At 36.8% G+C, this 19448-nt stretch overlaps 3 protein-coding genes across 3 annotated transcripts; 1 reads left to right on the forward strand and 2 right to left on the reverse strand.

The window, feature by feature from the left end:
* Nucleotides 1-1105: 1105 nt before the first annotated feature.
* LAC1 (laccase 1) lies at nt 1106-3770 on the reverse strand. Its single transcript, XM_086256412.1, has 5 exons — nt 3609-3770; nt 3353-3504; nt 3021-3262; nt 2684-2812; nt 1106-2513 (listed from the first exon to the last, which is right to left on the reverse strand). The coding sequence occupies exons 1-5, from the start codon at nt 3717-3719 to the stop codon at nt 1399-1401; spliced, it is 1749 nt and encodes a 582-aa protein (XP_086112538.1). The 5' UTR covers nt 3720-3770; the 3' UTR covers nt 1106-1398.
* Nucleotides 3771-6568: 2798 nt separating this feature from the next.
* On the forward strand, nt 6569-9883 carry LOC147275307 (Tetratricopeptide repeat (TPR)-like superfamily protein). The gene is made up of 2 exons (XM_086227657.1): nt 6569-8147; nt 8542-9883. The coding sequence occupies exons 1-2, from the start codon at nt 6618-6620 to the stop codon at nt 9346-9348; spliced, it is 2337 nt and encodes a 778-aa protein (XP_086083783.1). The 5' UTR covers nt 6569-6617; the 3' UTR covers nt 9349-9883.
* A 251-nt stretch (nt 9884-10134) lies between these two features.
* Nucleotides 10135-15749, reverse strand: LOC147275308 (mitogen-activated protein kinase 9-like). The gene is made up of 11 exons (XM_086227586.1): nt 15145-15749; nt 14063-14471; nt 13857-13984; nt 13653-13712; nt 13017-13166; nt 12590-12745; nt 12327-12464; nt 12159-12232; nt 11393-11494; nt 10903-11128; nt 10135-10490 (listed from the first exon to the last, which is right to left on the reverse strand). The coding sequence occupies exons 1-11, from the start codon at nt 15493-15495 to the stop codon at nt 10416-10418; spliced, it is 1869 nt and encodes a 622-aa protein (XP_086083712.1). The 5' UTR covers nt 15496-15749; the 3' UTR covers nt 10135-10415.
* Between the last annotated feature and the right edge of the window lie 3699 nt (nt 15750-19448).

The raw sequence follows: 19448 nt of genomic DNA on the forward strand, positions 1-19448 counted from the left end.
AAATATACTTATCTTTCTTTATGCCCTTTCATTTTGGTTTATTTATTTAATTTCAACTGGTTTCATCCCCTTTGCAATAATAAGATGCATTTACCAAATTAAGGGTATGCATGAAAAATCAATAACAAATGTGTAATAAGCTCATAGAGATGCACCTGAGTTCGAGTTGCACGCGTTCCAGTCGAATCTGCTAGAAAAAGCTGCATGCTTCTCTATCTTTTAGCTTTTTGTCCAATTCTACCTAGTATAATATCTTTAGTTGTCAATGTAAAGGAAATTAATTATTACCATTGCTATTGTTCTTATAAATTATGAAACGAAAGGGCTTTAAGAAAATACATAAAAGATTTAACATGCTATAGTGGTCTAGACAGATTGGTCCACCATCCTTATATTCAATGTAGCAATAATAACACTTTAGCATCTTATAATTATTTGTAGCTTATTGCAACCATTTTGTATTCTAATTTGAAAGACAAAAACAAAACTGATCCTATTATGATTATAGTGGCAAGCACATCACTGATCACCTCTTTTTGTTAATCTAAGACTCAAGTTTTGGCCATGGCAGCCATCCGGCTATTTAAAGATCCCAAAAAGAATATATGCAATCCAGGTTTTCAACTGCATAATCATGATTCATGAGTAGGACATCATTCTTATATTGGATTGAATACCATGTAGATGTATGCTGGAGAAAAGTTGATTATCTTTATGGGGTGATGCTTCTTAGCTTATGAAATGCCTCAATGAGGCATTTCATCAAACTGTTTTTTTGTCTCTCCCTCTTAAGGGAAAATTCAAGAAAGAAGGAGGCTAAGCTGAATCTTCACTCAAATTCAAAGGGAGAAAAATAACGAAATGGGGTCAATTGCCCCATAAGTCAGGCCACTAAACTTACCACAGACACTGGTGTCTTGACACCACAACATTTGCAGACTACTTCATTCATATTGTAGTAGTATTATGCGGTGTGAAGGCAGATTACATACTAATGAAAGAGTGATGCAGGGGGTTTCAATTACTATGTAACATCTGTTGTTTGAATATAATTCCTGACTTTGTAGTCAGTCTTAACGGGGTACATAACATATAGACCCTCCATGGTTCACTTAAACTATAGCCTGTAACCCTCAAAAGAATGCAGTCCTTAAGAACTTGGTTGGTATATATGAAGTTGCACAAAGAGCCATTCTCTTAACTAAGGTTCTAATTACAACAATATCTAGAATTTTGCAGTTCACTTCAATGCATGTTTCTCAAGAGCAACGAAACCTTAATACTCAAGTACAAAGCCTATATACATGTACTCACTAGGAAAATTATGGCTCCAGTCTACAGACTGGTGTAACAAAGTTTTGTAAAACAACAATACTTTGAGCAGTCTCTGCAGAAACCTCAACATGAGGGAAGATCTTCAGGCGGAGGAAGCACGCATTGAGATGGCCGTGGACCATTCTTAACAATGAAGCCTGAGGCAAGACCCCAGGAAGTATGCTCTTCAAGATGACAATGAATAAACCATACTCCTGGATTGTCGGCCTTTAATCGAATTGCAGCCCATCCTCCACTTGGAACTGCCACTGTGTTTCTCTCTGGAGGATCAACAAGATTATACTTTGCTGGATCTTTGGCAACATTGAAGTTTCCAAACCCCTGACCAACTATGAAGAAGTTGTGGCCATGCACATGAATTGGATGGTTCTCCACATTAAGAAAACTTGTACCCTGCAGCACAATTTCTAAATTTGTGCCATGGGGGACTACCAAAAGCTTTGTACCAAATTCTGTGTTCATGTTTTCTGAGAGTGGGTCCACTCCAGTATAATTATATGGCTTTTCAGGCTTTTCTGGGAAATCCGTGGAGAACTCACTGGTTCTGAGGTTCTTGTAATGAGACTGCAATATTGACATGGACGGACGAACAAAGGACTGGTTGTTCATAGAAGCAAAAAATCTCTTGCCAGCATAACCCTTGCAGGTTTTGTTAGCAGGACAATCTTGAAGGTTAAGGCTTATAACTGTCACAACTCGCTTGTCGACAGTTTTAGGCACATTACATGGATACTGAGGGGATGCAAGGCTTCTGAGCTTGTTAGAGAATTTAGTCACAAATTTGGTGTCTTCCATTCGAGGAAGATTGTCCATTGCAAAAGTAGTAGGCACCTTCTGGGGGTGCTCAATCTTTTGATCAGTCTTTGGGTTTTTGTAACGCAGGAAGCCGGCTGTGGTAGAATTATTGAAAGGAAAAACGGAAGTGAGGTATGTCCAGGCTGCCATTAAAAACATGCCTGAGGAGTCAGGAACTTGATTTGCAGTGAGCAGAACATTGGTAGTTTGACCAGGCCCTAACATAATGGCTGTGGTTGTGAAGGGTTTGGTGTACACTGCATCAATCTCCACAACCGTTAATGTGTGATTAGAAACTGCAAAGAAAAGCTCATCATTGAGCGCAGCATTGATGACTCTAAGCATGTAGGTTTTGCCCTGTTCCACAGTTTTGGTAAAAGTATCTGCACATTATAAGAAAGCATGTGAGGAATCACAATCCTCAAGTATACTATTTGGTGGGGATATAAAGAACATTTTGGCCTCTTCTATGTTCGAAATTTGATAAGTCCTCCATAGTTGGAACTTTATTTAGCACTATGAATGTAAGATGAAGATTAAAATTCTTGGATACCTTTGTTAGAGCAAGGATAGAATGGTCCTGGCAAACCATTTATGGTATAAGCCTCTGAAATATCAGGGCCACCTCCATACTTCATCATTTCCTTTTCCACTGCATCTATATCTGCATTCCACCATTCACCTGCAGTCAAACACATGACCAACATGTCAAGATATGGATAAAGAATAGTCATATGTGAAATAGAGAAAGGAAAGTAAAACAGAGAAATTTCATGATCAGATTAACCAATCATCGATCCAGGTTTTATGTGCCTGTTATATATAACTTCCTCTCACAACATGTATGTGGTATTTTATATATAATCGAAGTGTGAAAAACTAAAATGTACCAAATATAATGGGGAATTCATCTTGAATTGGAGCTGAAAATGGATATGGCATGCGAGGGTGGATGATAAAGGCGCCATAAACAGAAGCTCGTTGCCAAGAATAATGCGCATGCCACCAAAGGGTGCCTCTTTGGTTTACAACAGTGAACTTGTATGTGTAGGACTTTCCTCCTCTTATGGGACATTGTGTAATGTAAGCTGGACCGTCTGCCCATCCTGTTCTTAGTTGCCTTATACCATGCCTGTCATTATAACCAAGCAACAAATTAGTACTGTTTCTTAATCAGTACTGTCCAATTACACAGTTAAATTGATCAGTATCTCAAACTCACCAATGGATGGTAGTGTTGCTAGCAATGCGATTAGTCACCTTAATTTCAACATTATCACCTTCATGGACAGCAATGGTTGGCCCAGGGTACACTCCATTCACTGTTAGAAGTGGCTTTGTGTGGCACAAACGTGTTACAGTCTTCCACTCAACCTGCAAACAAAACCACAAAGTTAAGTTCAAGATTTCAATTCCCTACTTTCTTTTGGTGATCAGAGAGTGCAAGAGAGAAAAATGAATTGAGGCTATAGCTTTACATTAAATTGAAAGCGTCTGGTTGTTTGTGAAGAACAAGATGGTACTTGAGCCCCAACAAATATCATCAGGGTTACCACTATTAAACCATAATGCTGGCACAAACCCTCCATTACTTGTTTTACTTTACTACAACCTCGAGAGCTGCCTTATAAGATTATATGTGTTGCATAAATGCCCCAACTGAGCTTACCAAACTTTCATGCAAGCCCTCTTTATATAAACGCTAAAATTCTATTGGCCCTTTATTTTAATTCTTTGATTACCACTGACACATATACAAGTTATTAATTTTTGCTGATTAGTTTATGTAAAGACAGACTTAGTGACGCTAGATGGGCAGGTGAGGAGGGATAAGTGACAATGAGTATGTCAAAATGTGAGCTTTCAAAAGGAAGAACTTTGTTTGATAGCTTGGCTGCTATATAGCTATATTCATAATTGCATAACGAAACCTTTCTAAAGTAAGAGAGTTACAGAGAATTAAAGTATTAATAATTGGATTTGTCATTTTCTTATCCACCCTAGCTGTTGTCATTTCCTTCACCCATTTGATTCTTTAAGCGTGGTTGGGGTCCAAAGCATGGGTGGGTTGGTGTGTGAGCTTTTTATTCAAGACAAAACTGAACTAAATCAGTATCTTTGCATACCAGGAACAGCACAGTGTCGTTGTAGTTTCCATTAGTTTCAAACTTTCAATGATTTGATCACTTGTTTAGACCACTGCGACATGTGGCGAAGAAAGATATGGTGGAAGCCAGAAAATTATAGAGAAATAATCATATATTAATTTATTTTTGGCTCACCCCTTCACCAACTAAAGGCCAGCAGCCGGCTATATAGCTAACACAACTTTAATTTCTCCCACATTTAATTTCTCCCACATAAATGTGTTAAATAAAGGTCGATATCGAAAAGGAGGACCAGGTCCTCATTCACTGATTCACATAGTCATATACAAATTGATATGGATAACCGTTTGATAGAGATAGGGCCATCAAGGCAAGGTGCCAAAGGAATCTAAATATATAGTGGGGTTTGTTGAGTGTTTGTAAATTGGTCTATCCAAGCTACCATTTTGGAACAAAATAATGAAGCTCCCTTATTGAGACCATTCATGAGCTTGCCATGGTATTTTGTAGGTAAATGTCCCTGTTTTGGGTTGTGGACCTTGTGGTTGGACCACCCCTTGATAATATGTTTCTATATATATAGTTCAAAATCTCCTAAACCTAACCATTTTGCATTTTCTGGAAATTTGAATGGTTCACAGTTCAAATCAACATAGAAATAAATGTTTATACTATGAACTTGGAGAAGAATGATTATTAATTAGTTAGTAGATGTCATATATATTTCTACTTACTGGGATCCATGCATAAAGTTTTCTTAGTCAAACTTGGCAAACCGCATTTTTCAAAGATAGACATCCTTAGGAAACTGAATTATCAATGCCCATTCATTATACTTGTGTTACTAAACACTAGGATTTTATGCACCAAAACTTTTGTAGTCAGAATTAGCAAACTGCTTTTCAAATCAGTTGTTTATATAGTTGTTTATATAATTGATGGCAGCCCCAAAATCAAAAGCTTGCCCAGATAAATTGGACACACGAGTCATAATTTCAACTATATGATATTTAGGTCCAACTCCCAAAGAATGTAAAAAGGTATGACTAAATGACTAATGACAGGTTTAGACTAAGTAGCCTATTTAAATATCATAAAACCAAGAGGTGGCTCAGTACCTCGATAGCTATTTCTTTCATACATTTCTTCTAATTATCAATCTGAATTTGTTTATCAAATTGTATTTCTTTTGTATGGTAATTTCTTTCTTTATTTAAAGTTAGACTCACTTTATACTTTATTTATTTATAGAATACTGTTACATTCACGAAATTTGTTTGCAAAATAATGCTAAAATCTTACCTAGTTACTACATTTTGTCGTTCTAGCATTGTTTTATTTTCTAACAAGTAAATGTAAATAGTCTCTTCAATTGAATCCCATTTTTATCAAGATTGGAGATTCATGGTTTCTAGCACACAGTCGCATAGGCCTTAAAATTAAAAGCCATTGCAATGAGCCAAGTAGTAGCTTAGAAGGTGTTGAACCCAAAAATTCTTCAAAAAAGAATTTAGTCAACAATAAATGAATTGAAGCTTGAACGTCTGACGTGGAGCGGATTGAACGTCTTAATTTCTTTGTCTGACTTGTCAAAGCTTCTTCTCTTCAAAGATGGGTGGGGTTACCTGCAAAAAACCCTCTGATGCCTAAGTTATCATAAGAAAACTCTCAAGTGTCTATAAAATGATTTTCTACCTCCCTCATTAATGATTTCCATGAGACTTTATAATAGTCTGATTCAACTAATTTCATGGTTTTTCTCTACCTTTCTTGTTCTCTAAGATGGTGGGCTTTGTTGGAGAAAATGGATTTTCTCCATGAGATTTTTGGTGGAGACTTGGTCTTCTCCTGAAGAGATTTTTGTCACGTTGTCTATGCATTTACTTCCTTATCTAATTCTTTCATTATCCTCTTAATTCTCAAAAATCAAAAGTTAATAAATAAATGTTAAATAATTATCATTAATTAATAATAATGACTCCCAAATTGGATGAGAAACAAATAGATTTCGACTGGGCTTGTATTCCACCTGAAAATCCTTCCCAAATGCCATAACTCTTATTTATCTCATTGTTAATAAATAAAATATTATTAAAATGTAATTATCATGAAATTGACTCATTATCAAAATAGGTTATTCATAAATATTTCTGAAATTTAAATGACACATCACCTTTGATTTTGATTGAGTTATTGTTCTCCAAATGACAAATGAAAAATTGCCATATGTCGGGTGATTTTTTGCTCCAACAGAAGGCATACCAACTTCCAAACAAGGAGGTCCAAGCTCCAAGGACCCACAAGGGCCACAACTGTGGCTAATCAAATTGAGTTTTGCATGCTGAGGTCTGAGGGGAAGCAAAATTTGAGTCGAAAGCAATGCGCGGGAGTTACCGTTTCAGACAGTTGCACAGCAGCAGCTCACTCAAAACCCAGCAACCCATCAACATCAAAATCCAAACTGGAAATCCCAGTTATCCAAATCCAATCCCATCAAAGAAAGCACTAACCCAAAAACGCAGATCCATGAATAAGTTATCAAACGCCTCTGACTCTGAGGTTGTCAAATTGAACATGGACATCTCCACCCAAATGCGCAATGGCCGATGTGAAGCCGCTCTGCGTGTCTTTAATACCATGCCCCGGCGGAGCCCAGTCTCTTATAATGCTATGATATCTGGGTACCTGGCAAATGGCAAGTTTGTTCTTGCAAAGGATATGTTTGACAAAATGCCTGAGAGAGACTTGGTTTCTTGGAATGTGATGCTTAGTGGGTATGTGAGGAATAGAGATCTTGGTGCCGCTCGTGCTTTGTTTGAACGTATGCCCGAAAGGGATGTTGTTTCATGGAATGCTATGTTATCGGGTTATGCCCAGAACGGGTATGTTGATGAGGCGAGGAAGGTTTTCGAAAGGATGCCGGATAAGAATGAGATATCATGGAATGGGTTGCTTGCGGCGTATGTGCATAATGGAAGGGTAGAGGCTGCTCGTAGTTTGTTTGAGTCGAAAGCAGATTGGGAAGCAGTTTCTTGGAATTGTTTGATGGGTGGATATGTAAAGCAAAAGAGATTAGTTGATGCTAGGCAGATTTTTGACCGGATGCCTTTGAGAGATGCAGTTTCATGGAATACCATGATCACAGGCTATGCGCAGAATGAGGAAATGTCAGAAGCAAGAAGATTGTTTGAGGAGTCTCCGATTCGGGATGTATTTGCATGGACAGCAATGCTGTCGGGTTATGTGCAGAATGGAATGTTGGATGAAGCAAGAAGAGTTTTTGATGAAATGCCAGAAAAGAATCCAGTTTCGTGGAATGCAATGATTGCAGGATATGTACAATCCAAGAGAATAGACATGGCGACAAAATTGTTTGAGGAAATGCCTTTTCGGAATGTCAGTTCTTGGAATACCATAATAACTGGCTATGCTCAGAGTGGTGATATCGATCATGCTAGGCAAATCTTTGATAGGATGCCTCAGCATGATTCCATTTCTTGGGCGGCTATTATTGCTGGTTATGCTCAAAATGGTTGTAGTGAAGAGGCTTTACGTCTATTTGTTGAGATGAAAAGAGATGAGCAAAGGTTGACTAGGTCTTCGTTTACCTGTGCTTTGAGCACATGTGCTGAGATTGCTGCTTTAGAGTTGGGGAAGCAGTTGCATGGGCGGATGGTAAAAGCAGGATATGAAACTGGGTGTTACGTGGGAAATGCACTCCTTGTAATGTACTGTAAGTGTGGAAGCATTGAGGAAGCATATGATGTGTTCCAAGGAATAGCTGAAAAGGATGTTGTCTCATGGAACACGATGATTGCTGGTTATGCACGGCATGGATTTGGCTCAAAGGCTCTCATGGTTTTCGAGTCAATGAAGACAACGGGTATCAAACCAGATGATGTAACGATGGTAAATTGTTCATTTATTCGTTTAAAGTGTTTTTTTCTTTTTTTTAGTCATATTTAAGTTCTTGTAAGAGCAAAACAACTACCATCAGTTATCTCTTCTGGAGCAAATTTACTGCATATGTTTCTTCTTAAATTACTTTCCAAAAACTTAACAAACAAACACTGCCCTAATCCTCACAGCTGTTTAGCATAACTACAACTTATCAAAACATATTAAAACTGGAAGAAGATCTCTCACTTTTATTGTTTTGCAACTTTAATAATCATATGGTGTCAAGTTAGATGCAATAGATGATTTAGGAAATATTCTTTTTTCTTACCAAAGTAAATCATTTCTTTTTGTGCGCATTTCACCTCTCTGTCTATCGGCTAATTTTCTTTTAGTTTCATTTCAGGTTGGTGTATTGTCTGCTTGCAGTCATACTGGTCTCGTAGACAGGGGAACAGAATACTTCTATTCAATGAATCGGGATTATGGCATAATAGCAAATTCAAAACACTACACCTGCATGATTGACCTTTTAGGTAGAGCCGGGCGCCTGGAAGAAGCCCAGAACTTAATGAGAAATATGCCTTTTGAACCAGATGCTGCCACATGGGGAGCTGTACTTGGCGCAAGCCGGATTCATGGCAATACCGAATTAGGTGAAAAGGCTGCCCAGATAATTTTTGAGATGGAGCCTGAAAATGCAGGAATGTATGTTCTTCTCTCAAATTTATATGCCGCTTCAGGAAGATGGGGTGATGTTGGTAAGATGAGATTGAAGATGAAGGATAAAGGTGTCAGGAAAGTACCTGGATATAGCTGGGTTGAAGTGCAAAACAAGATTCATACATTTTCAGTTGGGGACTCTATACACCCAGAGAAGGACAGGATATATGCCTTCTTGGAAGAGTTGGATTTGAAAATGAAGCGGGAGGGATATGTTTCCTCCACAAAGTTGGTTTTACATGACGTGGAAGAGGAGGAGAAAGAGCATATGCTGAAGTATCACAGTGAGAAACTAGCTGTGGCATTTGGAATTCTTTCAATTCCAGCTGGGAGGCCAATCCGCGTAATAAAGAACTTGAGAGTTTGTGAAGACTGTCATAATGCCATCAAATACATATCCAAGATTGTGGGAAGGACAATAATCTTAAGGGATTCTAACCGCTTTCACCACTTCAGTGAGGGTTCTTGTTCTTGCGGGGATTATTGGTGAGTGTAGATGTTCATCATTTTGAAAAGAAAGTTGAGGAATCCTATTGCAAATACTCTCCGTGCTTTAAAATGGTCAGATTATTCTGGTGGTGTATTTACAGTGAATGCAAAAGAAACCTGCTTGTCTACACCACTAAATTTCCAGAGTACAAATGACAACATTGGATCTGTTATGTTCTTTCTATAATTACTGATTGGGTACAGTTATTGGTGTTGGGAACTGTGCTCTGGGATCATTACTTTATAGAAATCGGAGTGCTAAAGAGGAAATTCGAGGAGAAATAGATGGTGGTGAAGTGAATGAGTTAGTAGGAAGCCTTGGAAAACCATAGGGGAAGCAGAGGTACGAAGGATGCCTAGAAAATTTTGGTAGCTGATGTACTGTTGGCCATTCTCTGTAAAAATGTAAACTGGGATGATGAGCAGTCTTAATCCAATTGTAAAAAAATAGAAGATGTTAGATTCTTCTTTTTCTGTTCTCAAGATTTAATAATGCCATAGTTACCAATTTGTTTACCAAATAATGTATAAATTTAAGTCGATTTGTTTTATATTTTAAAAAGAAATGAGGGTTTGTTGTAAGCGTAAATATAAATGAATAAAACATGGTCACATCAAGTAAAAAAGTATGAGAAACCAATTTATCACAGATTCTTTTAGGCCTTTTCCACTTCGAGCACTCGTGAAATTGCACCCAGACAGGAAAAGACATACTACTGAATTAAAATAGTCATTATTGACTTTAAAATAATATACTATGCATCTTTTTCTTCAAACTAAAGTTTCTTTCTATTGTATCACACATTCATTAAACAATGGAACAAAAATACATTGTTGTCTTCTTTAAATATAAATAGTTACAAACTTACAACAGAGCATTCCCTCTGGCATTGTGGTGACACAATGACGGATAATAAATGGAGTCCTATTGTGTTAGCTTCTAACTGAAAAAAAATTATATATCTCCGAATTTGGACTGCTACAATGCATCCTTTCTACTAAATAGGGGGAAAGGAGGCAGAGCACAAAGTTACACCTGTTTTTTCTAATACAGATCGAACTAAGAAATCATGCACGCAGAGCTTCAACCTTTTGGGACAAACCATCAACCGACTCATCGTTCACCTCAGCATTTACATCCTCCTGTGAGAAAAATAAAGAAACACAAAAAAGAAAAGAAATCAGATACTTTCCAAAAACCAATCCCGCAATCCATCCTTTAAAAAAAATATTGGGAATTGAATCCTTATAAGCATTTTATGCCACACATCCATCATTTGGCATCAAAACAGAGCATCAGATGGCAATTGCCTGGAATGAATTATTCCCAAAAACAACTATAAACAGAAAAGTAACACGATCAGTTGAACTTCCAAATGAATGACAAATTCTAATGCCATGTAAAATATGACTGGTCACTTGAGTTTTCAGACATTTTAATTTTCAGAGGATTAGTAGATCTTTTGTAATGGAGATCTATCACAAAATTCCCTGCAAAGTACATGTCATGGTGATACAAGAGGTAGTGAGGTACATTTAAAATGATGTTACTTGCCTCCGAATCTTTTTTTGGTCTTACACCTATACACTTTGAAGCACTAATGCTGGCACTCTTCAACAGACTACGAGCACTGTAGTTTGGCTTGCTAGGTCCATTTTGTGCATCTGCATTTTCAGAGCCATTTGGAGGACTCTCAAGAGATATGGCAAGAGCATCATTAGTCCTTTCCAAATCATTATCTTGGCCATAATTCTCATCCTTGGGTGCAGGAACCCTCTCTCTGAGGAAAAAGATGGCACAGTGAGTAAGATGAATTCAATAAACATCATTGTGTTAACTCAGGCTTGCAGCCCAAAATTTAGACCAGCTCAATAGATAAATAAAATGAAACTGAAAAGGAGTGGTACTTCAAAGAGCTAGGGACGCAGAGGGTGGATGGATAGATGGTCTGGTTTGTATAAGGTAGAAGTTAGAATGGATCTGATTTGTGCCTTCATACTTAGCTAAATTAAACTTCATTCCAAGATGCTTATCACATGCATACCTGGGCAAGGAGGCATGCTGCCTTTGGAGTGGAGTGCTCCTTTCACCTTTGCCATAGTGCTCCTCGAGATGTGCAAACTGTCGCTTGAATCGATCAACACCACTAAATTGACATAAAGAGATAACACTAGGTTAATAACTCCAAGCACCAAAAATTTAAACTCAGCCCTCCACTTAAAAAATGAACTGGTGAGTTGCAAACTATTATTACCTATACACTAATAAACCATAAAAGATTCCCAAAATTGCTAAATGTATAAAATGACCTTTTCCATCAGCTTAAGAAGCATAAGGAATCCCAACGTTTACTTTTTGCAAATATCTTCTAATCAATAGCAAGGCAAGAAAAGTAATGCATATTCAACTAGGAAGTAAACATCATATGTTTGAAGCAACAAGGCCATGACTCAGACCATGAAAATAAAGGGGAGTTAGGACTTTCTTTCATTTGGGGTTATCTGTGAGAGAATTTTAAAAACAACTAACAAACAAGAAACGCAATGTCTGGAAGAAGCACAAAAAATTGATATTTATATCATATTCAAACATACAATACAAGGAAGAAATAGAGTCTGCAAACTGTGAGGAATTAAATTGTTAAGATGGTTTTTGTTTTTGTTTCGGTCCAATGGCTGGGATACAGAACAGGGAATGGCCCTCCCCCCTCCACATGCATTGAGATTCAACTGATTGAATAATCAGCAGAACCATTCATTAAATTAGAATACCAATAAAATCATTAAGAATATGAACAATTGTCTACTCACCTAGGATACATAAAGCTAGTTTGATCTCCACCTCGGAGATACTCCTGCAGCATCTGGGGATGATACTCTAAAATCTGTTTGCATTAAACACAAGATTTATTATAGCAATAGTAAAGAGTAAGAACCACAGTGCTAGAAAGCAACAAGCATCAACCTGTAAGGCCATACCTCCCTATAGATTAACTCTCTAACATCATCTTTGGTCAATTTCCTCCGCTCAAACTCAAACTCAAGTTTTGAAATCGCTTGAGTGGATGGCTCACGATCAACATTTGCCAACCCATTAAAGTAAGGATCAGCTAATGCCTGCAAGCATAAGGCATTAGGGCTGTAGGAGGTACTGTGGTCCCAAAACAACTTTCAAGGAAACACGATGCTACCCCCAAACATTTGTTATATTGGTAGCATGCATTCAGATTACTTAACCTTACCTCTTCAGCTGTCAGACGATCTTTGGGATCAAATGCAAGCAGTTGCTCCAGTAGGTGAAGAGCCAAAGGATCTGCATTAGGGAACTTATGTGTGAATGGAACTGGTTGTTTTTTCCGCATGCTACTAAGGTACCTTCTTGCTTTTTCATTCCGAATCTGCCAGGTTCATTAAAAAAAAAAAAAAAAAAACCATTTGAAGGTGAGAAAGAGAACTAGAATGGTGAGGGAAAGCAATCAACACAAAAGCTAAGAATTTAGTGGTTTATGTGCAAGAATATTGAGGACAGTTTACTGCAAGAATTATAAGATTGAAGAGAGAAGTTCAGCGGCAGCCTGCTAAGAGTTTTTTCCTTTTTTTGCCAGCACGAGATATGATTAGTTTATCTATTGATGACAGAATAGCAGTTCTTATAATAAAATAACTAACCCTTGCAATGGATTCTGCAGAAGGCGTGCCAAGCAAATCAGTCATGAGGTCCAATTGGTGCACCACATTTTTCCCAGGAAACAGTGGTTTTCCAGTGAGTATTTCAGCAAATATGCATCCTATGCTCCAAATATCAATTGCAGGAGTGTACTGTCAACATTTTGGTCATAGAAATTAAACCTTTAGTCTAAATAAAATATCCTCCAATAAATAGCAATAAACAACCATAAGAATTTATAGCATTCAGATAGAGAGAGTGAAAGCCCATAATGAAAAATTAACAGCAATTTCTCTAAAGGGTTTAGAATCCACATAATTCTTGATCACTATACCACACAATTCAGTCAAGGCATGTTCAGAATGATAGCAGCATCCTAAGTCAAGCTCCAAATGTACACATGGCTATTAACATGTTCAATGCAACTCCTCTTTCACCAGAAACAAGTGTAAAAAATAGGTCTTTTGAACAGGTCTATCATAAATCATAACATTAATTAGCAGTACAAGAATATGGGGTTTTCAAGATCACAGATCAATAAAGAATCATCTAAAGCATATTCCATTAGCCATCTCAGTAACATGTAAATCCCAACAAAAAAAAACACATATAGATCTTAATAATGAACTGTAGCTTACTTTTGAGAAAAATGAACCACATAGTTCAGGAGCACGATACCATCGAGTTGCAACATAGTCCTTCATAAAAGTAAAAAAGCTTAGTTCACAAACAGTGTTGTTTACAGGCCTAGTATTTGCAAATTTTAACTAACAATCACAAAAAGCAGAGATTTCTGGAGTTGTGTGGTGACACGCCAGGATTTGCATGACAGAACAACTTACTGTCCAAAAAATAGCAGATGGGGCATCATTGAAGGATACACGAGCGAGCCCAAAGTCACATATCTTTAATTTGCAGTCAGCATTAGCAAGAATATTTTTAGGCTTTAAATCTCGATGAAAGACATTTGCTGCAAGAAATACAGAGGAAATATTAATTATCATTAAAAAAATGATTTAAGTCAAAATAATTACTGTAAAGTACCAACCTGTATGAATATACTTTAGACCACGAAGAAGCTGGTACAAGAAAAACTGATAATGCTCAGGAGTAAGATCATCATTTGCCTTAATAACTTGGTGAAGGTCAGATTCCATCAGCTCAAAAACAACATAGATATCTCTAAACTCTCGCCGTGAAGGAGGTAGCATGATGTGCTTTATTTCGACGATATCAGGATGGCGAAGCAAGCGAAGGAGCTTGATTTCTCTCAGGATCCTTGTAGCATCTGAAACGTGCTCAAAAACATCATTAATTTTCTTGATTGCAACCTTTTCTCCAGTGTGGATGTCAATTGCAGAACCTACAACACCATAACTTCCTTTCCCAATGACTTCCTGAACTTGATATCGGCTTGCCTCTCCATACTCTGTGAAGAATTCTGTTTCTAGATTGCCCTGTATTAAGATCAGCAACCATTATTTGTAAATGAATATATAAGGGAATAAGGAAACAACAGGAACTCTTTTATTCTTTTGATTCAATATTTAAGTAACAATAAAAACGAATAATATGACTGAATACCCTTCAATAGTTAGATACTAATGTGAAAATTAGTACATTTTTTGGTTAACAAAAAAATTGTGTTCAGGAACTCAACAGCTGAACACAAAACTTGTTAACCAGACTCGTAACCCATTTAAGAACCTTACAGGAGCAAGGTACTACTTGCTACAACAATTCTTACAACGTCCAAATGAAGCACGGTCAAAATTGGCTTAACTGGGAAAAAAAGTCCATGTCTTTCCAGTTCCTACATCATGAAGTTTCAAAATTTAAAGCATTACGCCATTAAACGTGGCAATTCAGTTTTGATTGGTGCATTGTCCTAACCAACGAAACAAAGCCTAGAAAAACAATTATATTAAACCAAACCAAGGAACAAAGAAAGACCCTTTACGAACCAAACCACATTGGAACAAGAAAGCAAAGCAGCAAAAGGAAAAAAATCAGATCAGATCAATGCCATATAAAGAAAGTTACGAAGAAGAACCCAAAACAAAGGGAACAGAGAAGTCAAAAACACAAGAGACCCAGATCCTGAAATACAAAGAAATGATAAGGAAGGACCTTCTTTTCCATAGGGGGAGCTCTGAAGTTGGCCCGTTTGGGAACTGTGATGAGCTTCAATCCAGAAATATCAAAGTCGTCCTCGACCTGAAACTGAAGCTGGTCCTCCTCTTGGCCTGCTTTTTGTTCCCGTTGGAGAGAAGTGGACGGTTGGGCGCTTAAATCGCTCGAAAAAACGTGGCCACCATTCTTATCATTGACAAAGTTATTAGTAGTATTATTATTACGGTTATTACCGGGTTGATTAGGATTAATATTTGGATTAGTAGTATTAACAGTTGTAGAAGCCGAAGAAGAGCGACGTTGAAACCAGCGACGAACACCGTCCACCAGTGTAGCTCCACTCCCCATATACTCTTCCCCTTTTCGCCTTCGATGATTGACAGCCAGACGATCCGAGCATTGCCCGCTCACTCTCTCTCGCTATTTTCTCGGTGGGTTTGCCATCTGACAAGTGTTTTGGTCTCTCTTTTCTCGGATTTTCTTTCGGCTCCGATGGGCGCTGTGTAGAAGGAGAAAGACAGAGATGGGGATGGTATTGTCAATTGACTCAATTGTGTTGTGTTTGTGGATATCATAAAAACAGTAGAACACGCAATAATGCATGTGTTGCCTGTCTTGCCTTGCCTTGCCTGCTCACGACACACTATTATATGTGACATTCTCACTCTATTTAATTGGGTTGTCCTCATAATATTCACTGCATTATTAGCCTTAATTTTTCTGTAATTTCTTATTATCGAGGAATTATCAGTCCAACATAATTAATTCATGGGATTTCTAACGATTTTTATTGGTTGTTGGTTGAAACCAGTTGTATCTATCATTAATTGCTAAGGACTCTACCAAAGTATGCATTAATCAAGTCGGACAACTGGCTGGGTTGCCAGAAATTTGAAATTTCTATGCTGTGTTTCAGCATGTTTGACTTTTACGGTTTTACATAGCACAGGTTATTAGACTTTGAGATGGTGTTGGTGACCAACCCAATCCCATTGAATTAGATTTAGGGGTGTCTAAAACTTGAAAAATCCAATAAAATTTACAAATAACAAATTTTATAAGAATTTTAGTCAATTTTTTTAGATTTTGATAAATTATATAAATTTTAAAATTCATTAAAATTTAAGTCGTGAATACCCAAATTTGCCAAGAGTATAAAGAGAACAAAAAAAAGTAATAGGTCTCATAATAATCCCATACTAAATTACTAATTTCCAAACAATGAATCGTGCTAGTTAGCTAGCTATCAATTTGAGTGCATGTGATAAGTGCTTCAAATCTTGCACATGCATGCTTTTTCTTTGCATAAAGTATTTAGGCCCTTCAATTCCTGCCCTTGATCAAAAGCAGCCCACAATTCAAATATGGCCACGAATCACCCCAATAAACACAATGGACCCCTATTACTCAAAACCCTCCTATGCCAATTGGCCTCTGTTTCTTTTTTTTCTTGCATTGGAAGTCACTTATGTAGAGACGCATCTATCATTGTCTGTTTCTTGGGTGGCCTTCCTCTTCTCTTCTTGGGTCGTCCATTCATACCACTTACATTATTATTACTACTATTACGTTTTGGTTTGGGAAACAGATAAGAACCACCAGAAGAGGCAATCAGCTGGCCTCTCTCAATGAGCTTGCCAAGATGGTGAGAGAGAAGACTCTCATGAGCCCAAGGCAGATCATCCATGAACTCTGACTTAATATAGCCCGATATAGAAGCTTTATTTGGACCTCCTATTTCCACCTCCTTCAAAGATTCAATGGCTTTAAATATCATCTGCATTCACCAATCATGCACACATAACTTATATTAAACACAAAACTACAAAAGTGAAAAATGCAATCTTTCATACACAATTACATTATAACAATTCTAGAATTATAAAGTTTTGAACATTTGGTTATACCACTGAGTAAGGTGGGTGATCTAGAATTATGAAGTGAATTTTGTCCATGGACAGTGGGTGTGTTTTTTTGGATGTTGCAAGTTGAACAATGCTGTCTCTGAGCCTTCTCATAGGTTTGGAATATTGTCCATATTCATCTCCAGGACTAGTACTGCTACTGGTGGTGAAGTTCCTGCTACTGCTGCTGCTGCTGTTTCCATAACAAATTAACAATATTTACAGTGTGGTTAATCCAATATTTGCTGCATCCCTCTCCTTGTTCCATATACATATCAATGGCATTAATTTCTCCTCCTCATCTTTCACACCTTTCTCAGTTTAAGCCCTTTATCTTCTAAGTTTTTATATATATGGAAGAGTCAGGTCACATAATTTATGTGCAATGGAGGGGTTCAACTTTATTTCTATCTGAAATACTATGTAGCTAGGGGGGCCCACCTGAAAGGACTTCATAAGTTTTGAATTCCCACCCCACAGGAAAGGCATTATTGCCTTGTCAAATGTTTGCAGCACACGTGGTATACATGCATAATGTTAGCATTAATTCATAATCTGTGCTCGGATAGAAGCAAATTAATTTAGATGTGAATCATGTGACAATCAAGTAGAAGAAGAAGGTAGAGGCCAAGAAAAGGTTTTGTGATTAGCTGGAACCTGACTTCTGATGGTTTTTTTATTTTGTCTTTCTTGGTAAAATCCAAGACTTCTCCAATGTGATTCATGTAAGTAACAAATAGTTTATATCTGCACTAATATTGCAGAGTTCCAGACAACAGGTTCAACAGAACAGAACAGAACAACAACAACAACAACAAAGGTTCATTAATTTATGGGTTTCAAATTTCAATTGACTTGAGCTAATTAACATTTCTGAAATTTAAAATATCATAACAAGCATATTTCTCTAGAAAGACATTCGCATTTATTTTTTCTTTTTTCTCAAATGAATGTTCCGTACTTATTTATTTGTTTTATGTTAGATTTTAATTTTAAAATTTTAAGTGGAGCCTTCATAATCTCAAATTAAAACATAATATACAACTTTTATAAATTTTATTTCACAACCTAAAAAAGTATAGACAAACTCGTCATATATGGGGCAAAAAACTGGATAAAGAAAATAGTGCCGAGCGTCGATCGATACTGTTACCAAATACTCGACACTATTACCAAGTACTCAGTGTCGAATATTCACAATAAAAAACGGACACATCTACTCTAGAAAAAAATCTTCATAAGAAGATAGGTTTCAACATATTTGATTAAAACACCACGCAACTTGTGAACTTAAATATGCCAGGCAAAAACTAATTACTGTTCAATTAACATCTCAAGCAGTTTATATTGAAAAAAGGAAAAAGAAACAACTGCAACAACAACAATTAAAGACTAGAATCAAATTTTCTAGCAAAAAAAGACTAGTATTCATTTATCCATTACCCCTTCATACCAGTTTCTAATTTCTGTAAAGTATAAACCCTTTGCAGCCATTAAGTAGTAACAAATTATACATTGAGCTTCTATGTTTTTAAGTATTGAGCTCAGGCCTGGTAGCCAAAATTTGATCAAAGAAGACCAGGAGAGGTGTTAAGTACAACGCATGAGAGGAGTTGATTTCAGAAAGGAAAAACCAATCAATGTCTAATTTATAATTTATCAATTGATTAAGATAAAGTTGAGAGATTGAACAATAAGTAAATAATTCAGACCATTTTATTGCTTAACAATAAGTCACCCAGATTTCATTTTTGGTGTAATTGTTAGTTGTTTGTTAATTGGTACATGTGGTTTGCTTACGTTTATACTAGCTAGCGTGTTATTCTGAGACATCTTACTTTGTTTTGATTGGTAAACTAGCATGAGACTTTGAGGTTGCCAAGATTAGGCCCTTTAATTAAGAGATGTGGAACTCCCATAATTTAGTTTAGTCCAAACTGATTCAATGTGATACAATTGCGTATACCAAATTGGGGCTGCTTCTTATTCAACAAGACATGTAATGTACACTTCATTTATATCCATTTGCTCAATCTTTTAACTTAATTCTCCGATTATGACCAAAAGTAATTCAAACTTATTTTAAGAGTGATACTTTATGAAATCTTCTGAAATTATACTAGTTTTGTTTGTTAATAACCACCTATAGCATCCAAATGCTTTTTACTTGTGCACATGGGAAAGAAGAAAAGGAAGCAGTTTACTTATGGAAAAAGGAAAAAAAGGATTGGCCTATGAGTTGAAAGCGCATTGGAAAAAGGAACCTAGAAGTAGAAGTGTAGAAGGTAAAATACCGAAAAATAAGGAAAGAGTTTGCGTCATCCCGGTGAATTTACAAAAACACAAGGGTAAGAATGTAAGATTAAGAATCCCCTAGAGAAATATGCAATAAAAGAT

This window comes from Dryas octopetala, chromosome 9, assembly GCF_963921425.1.
Source record: "Dryas octopetala chromosome 9, drDryOcto1.1, whole genome shotgun sequence".
In the NCBI taxonomy this organism is placed as follows: domain Eukaryota; kingdom Viridiplantae; phylum Streptophyta; class Magnoliopsida; order Rosales; family Rosaceae; genus Dryas; species Dryas octopetala.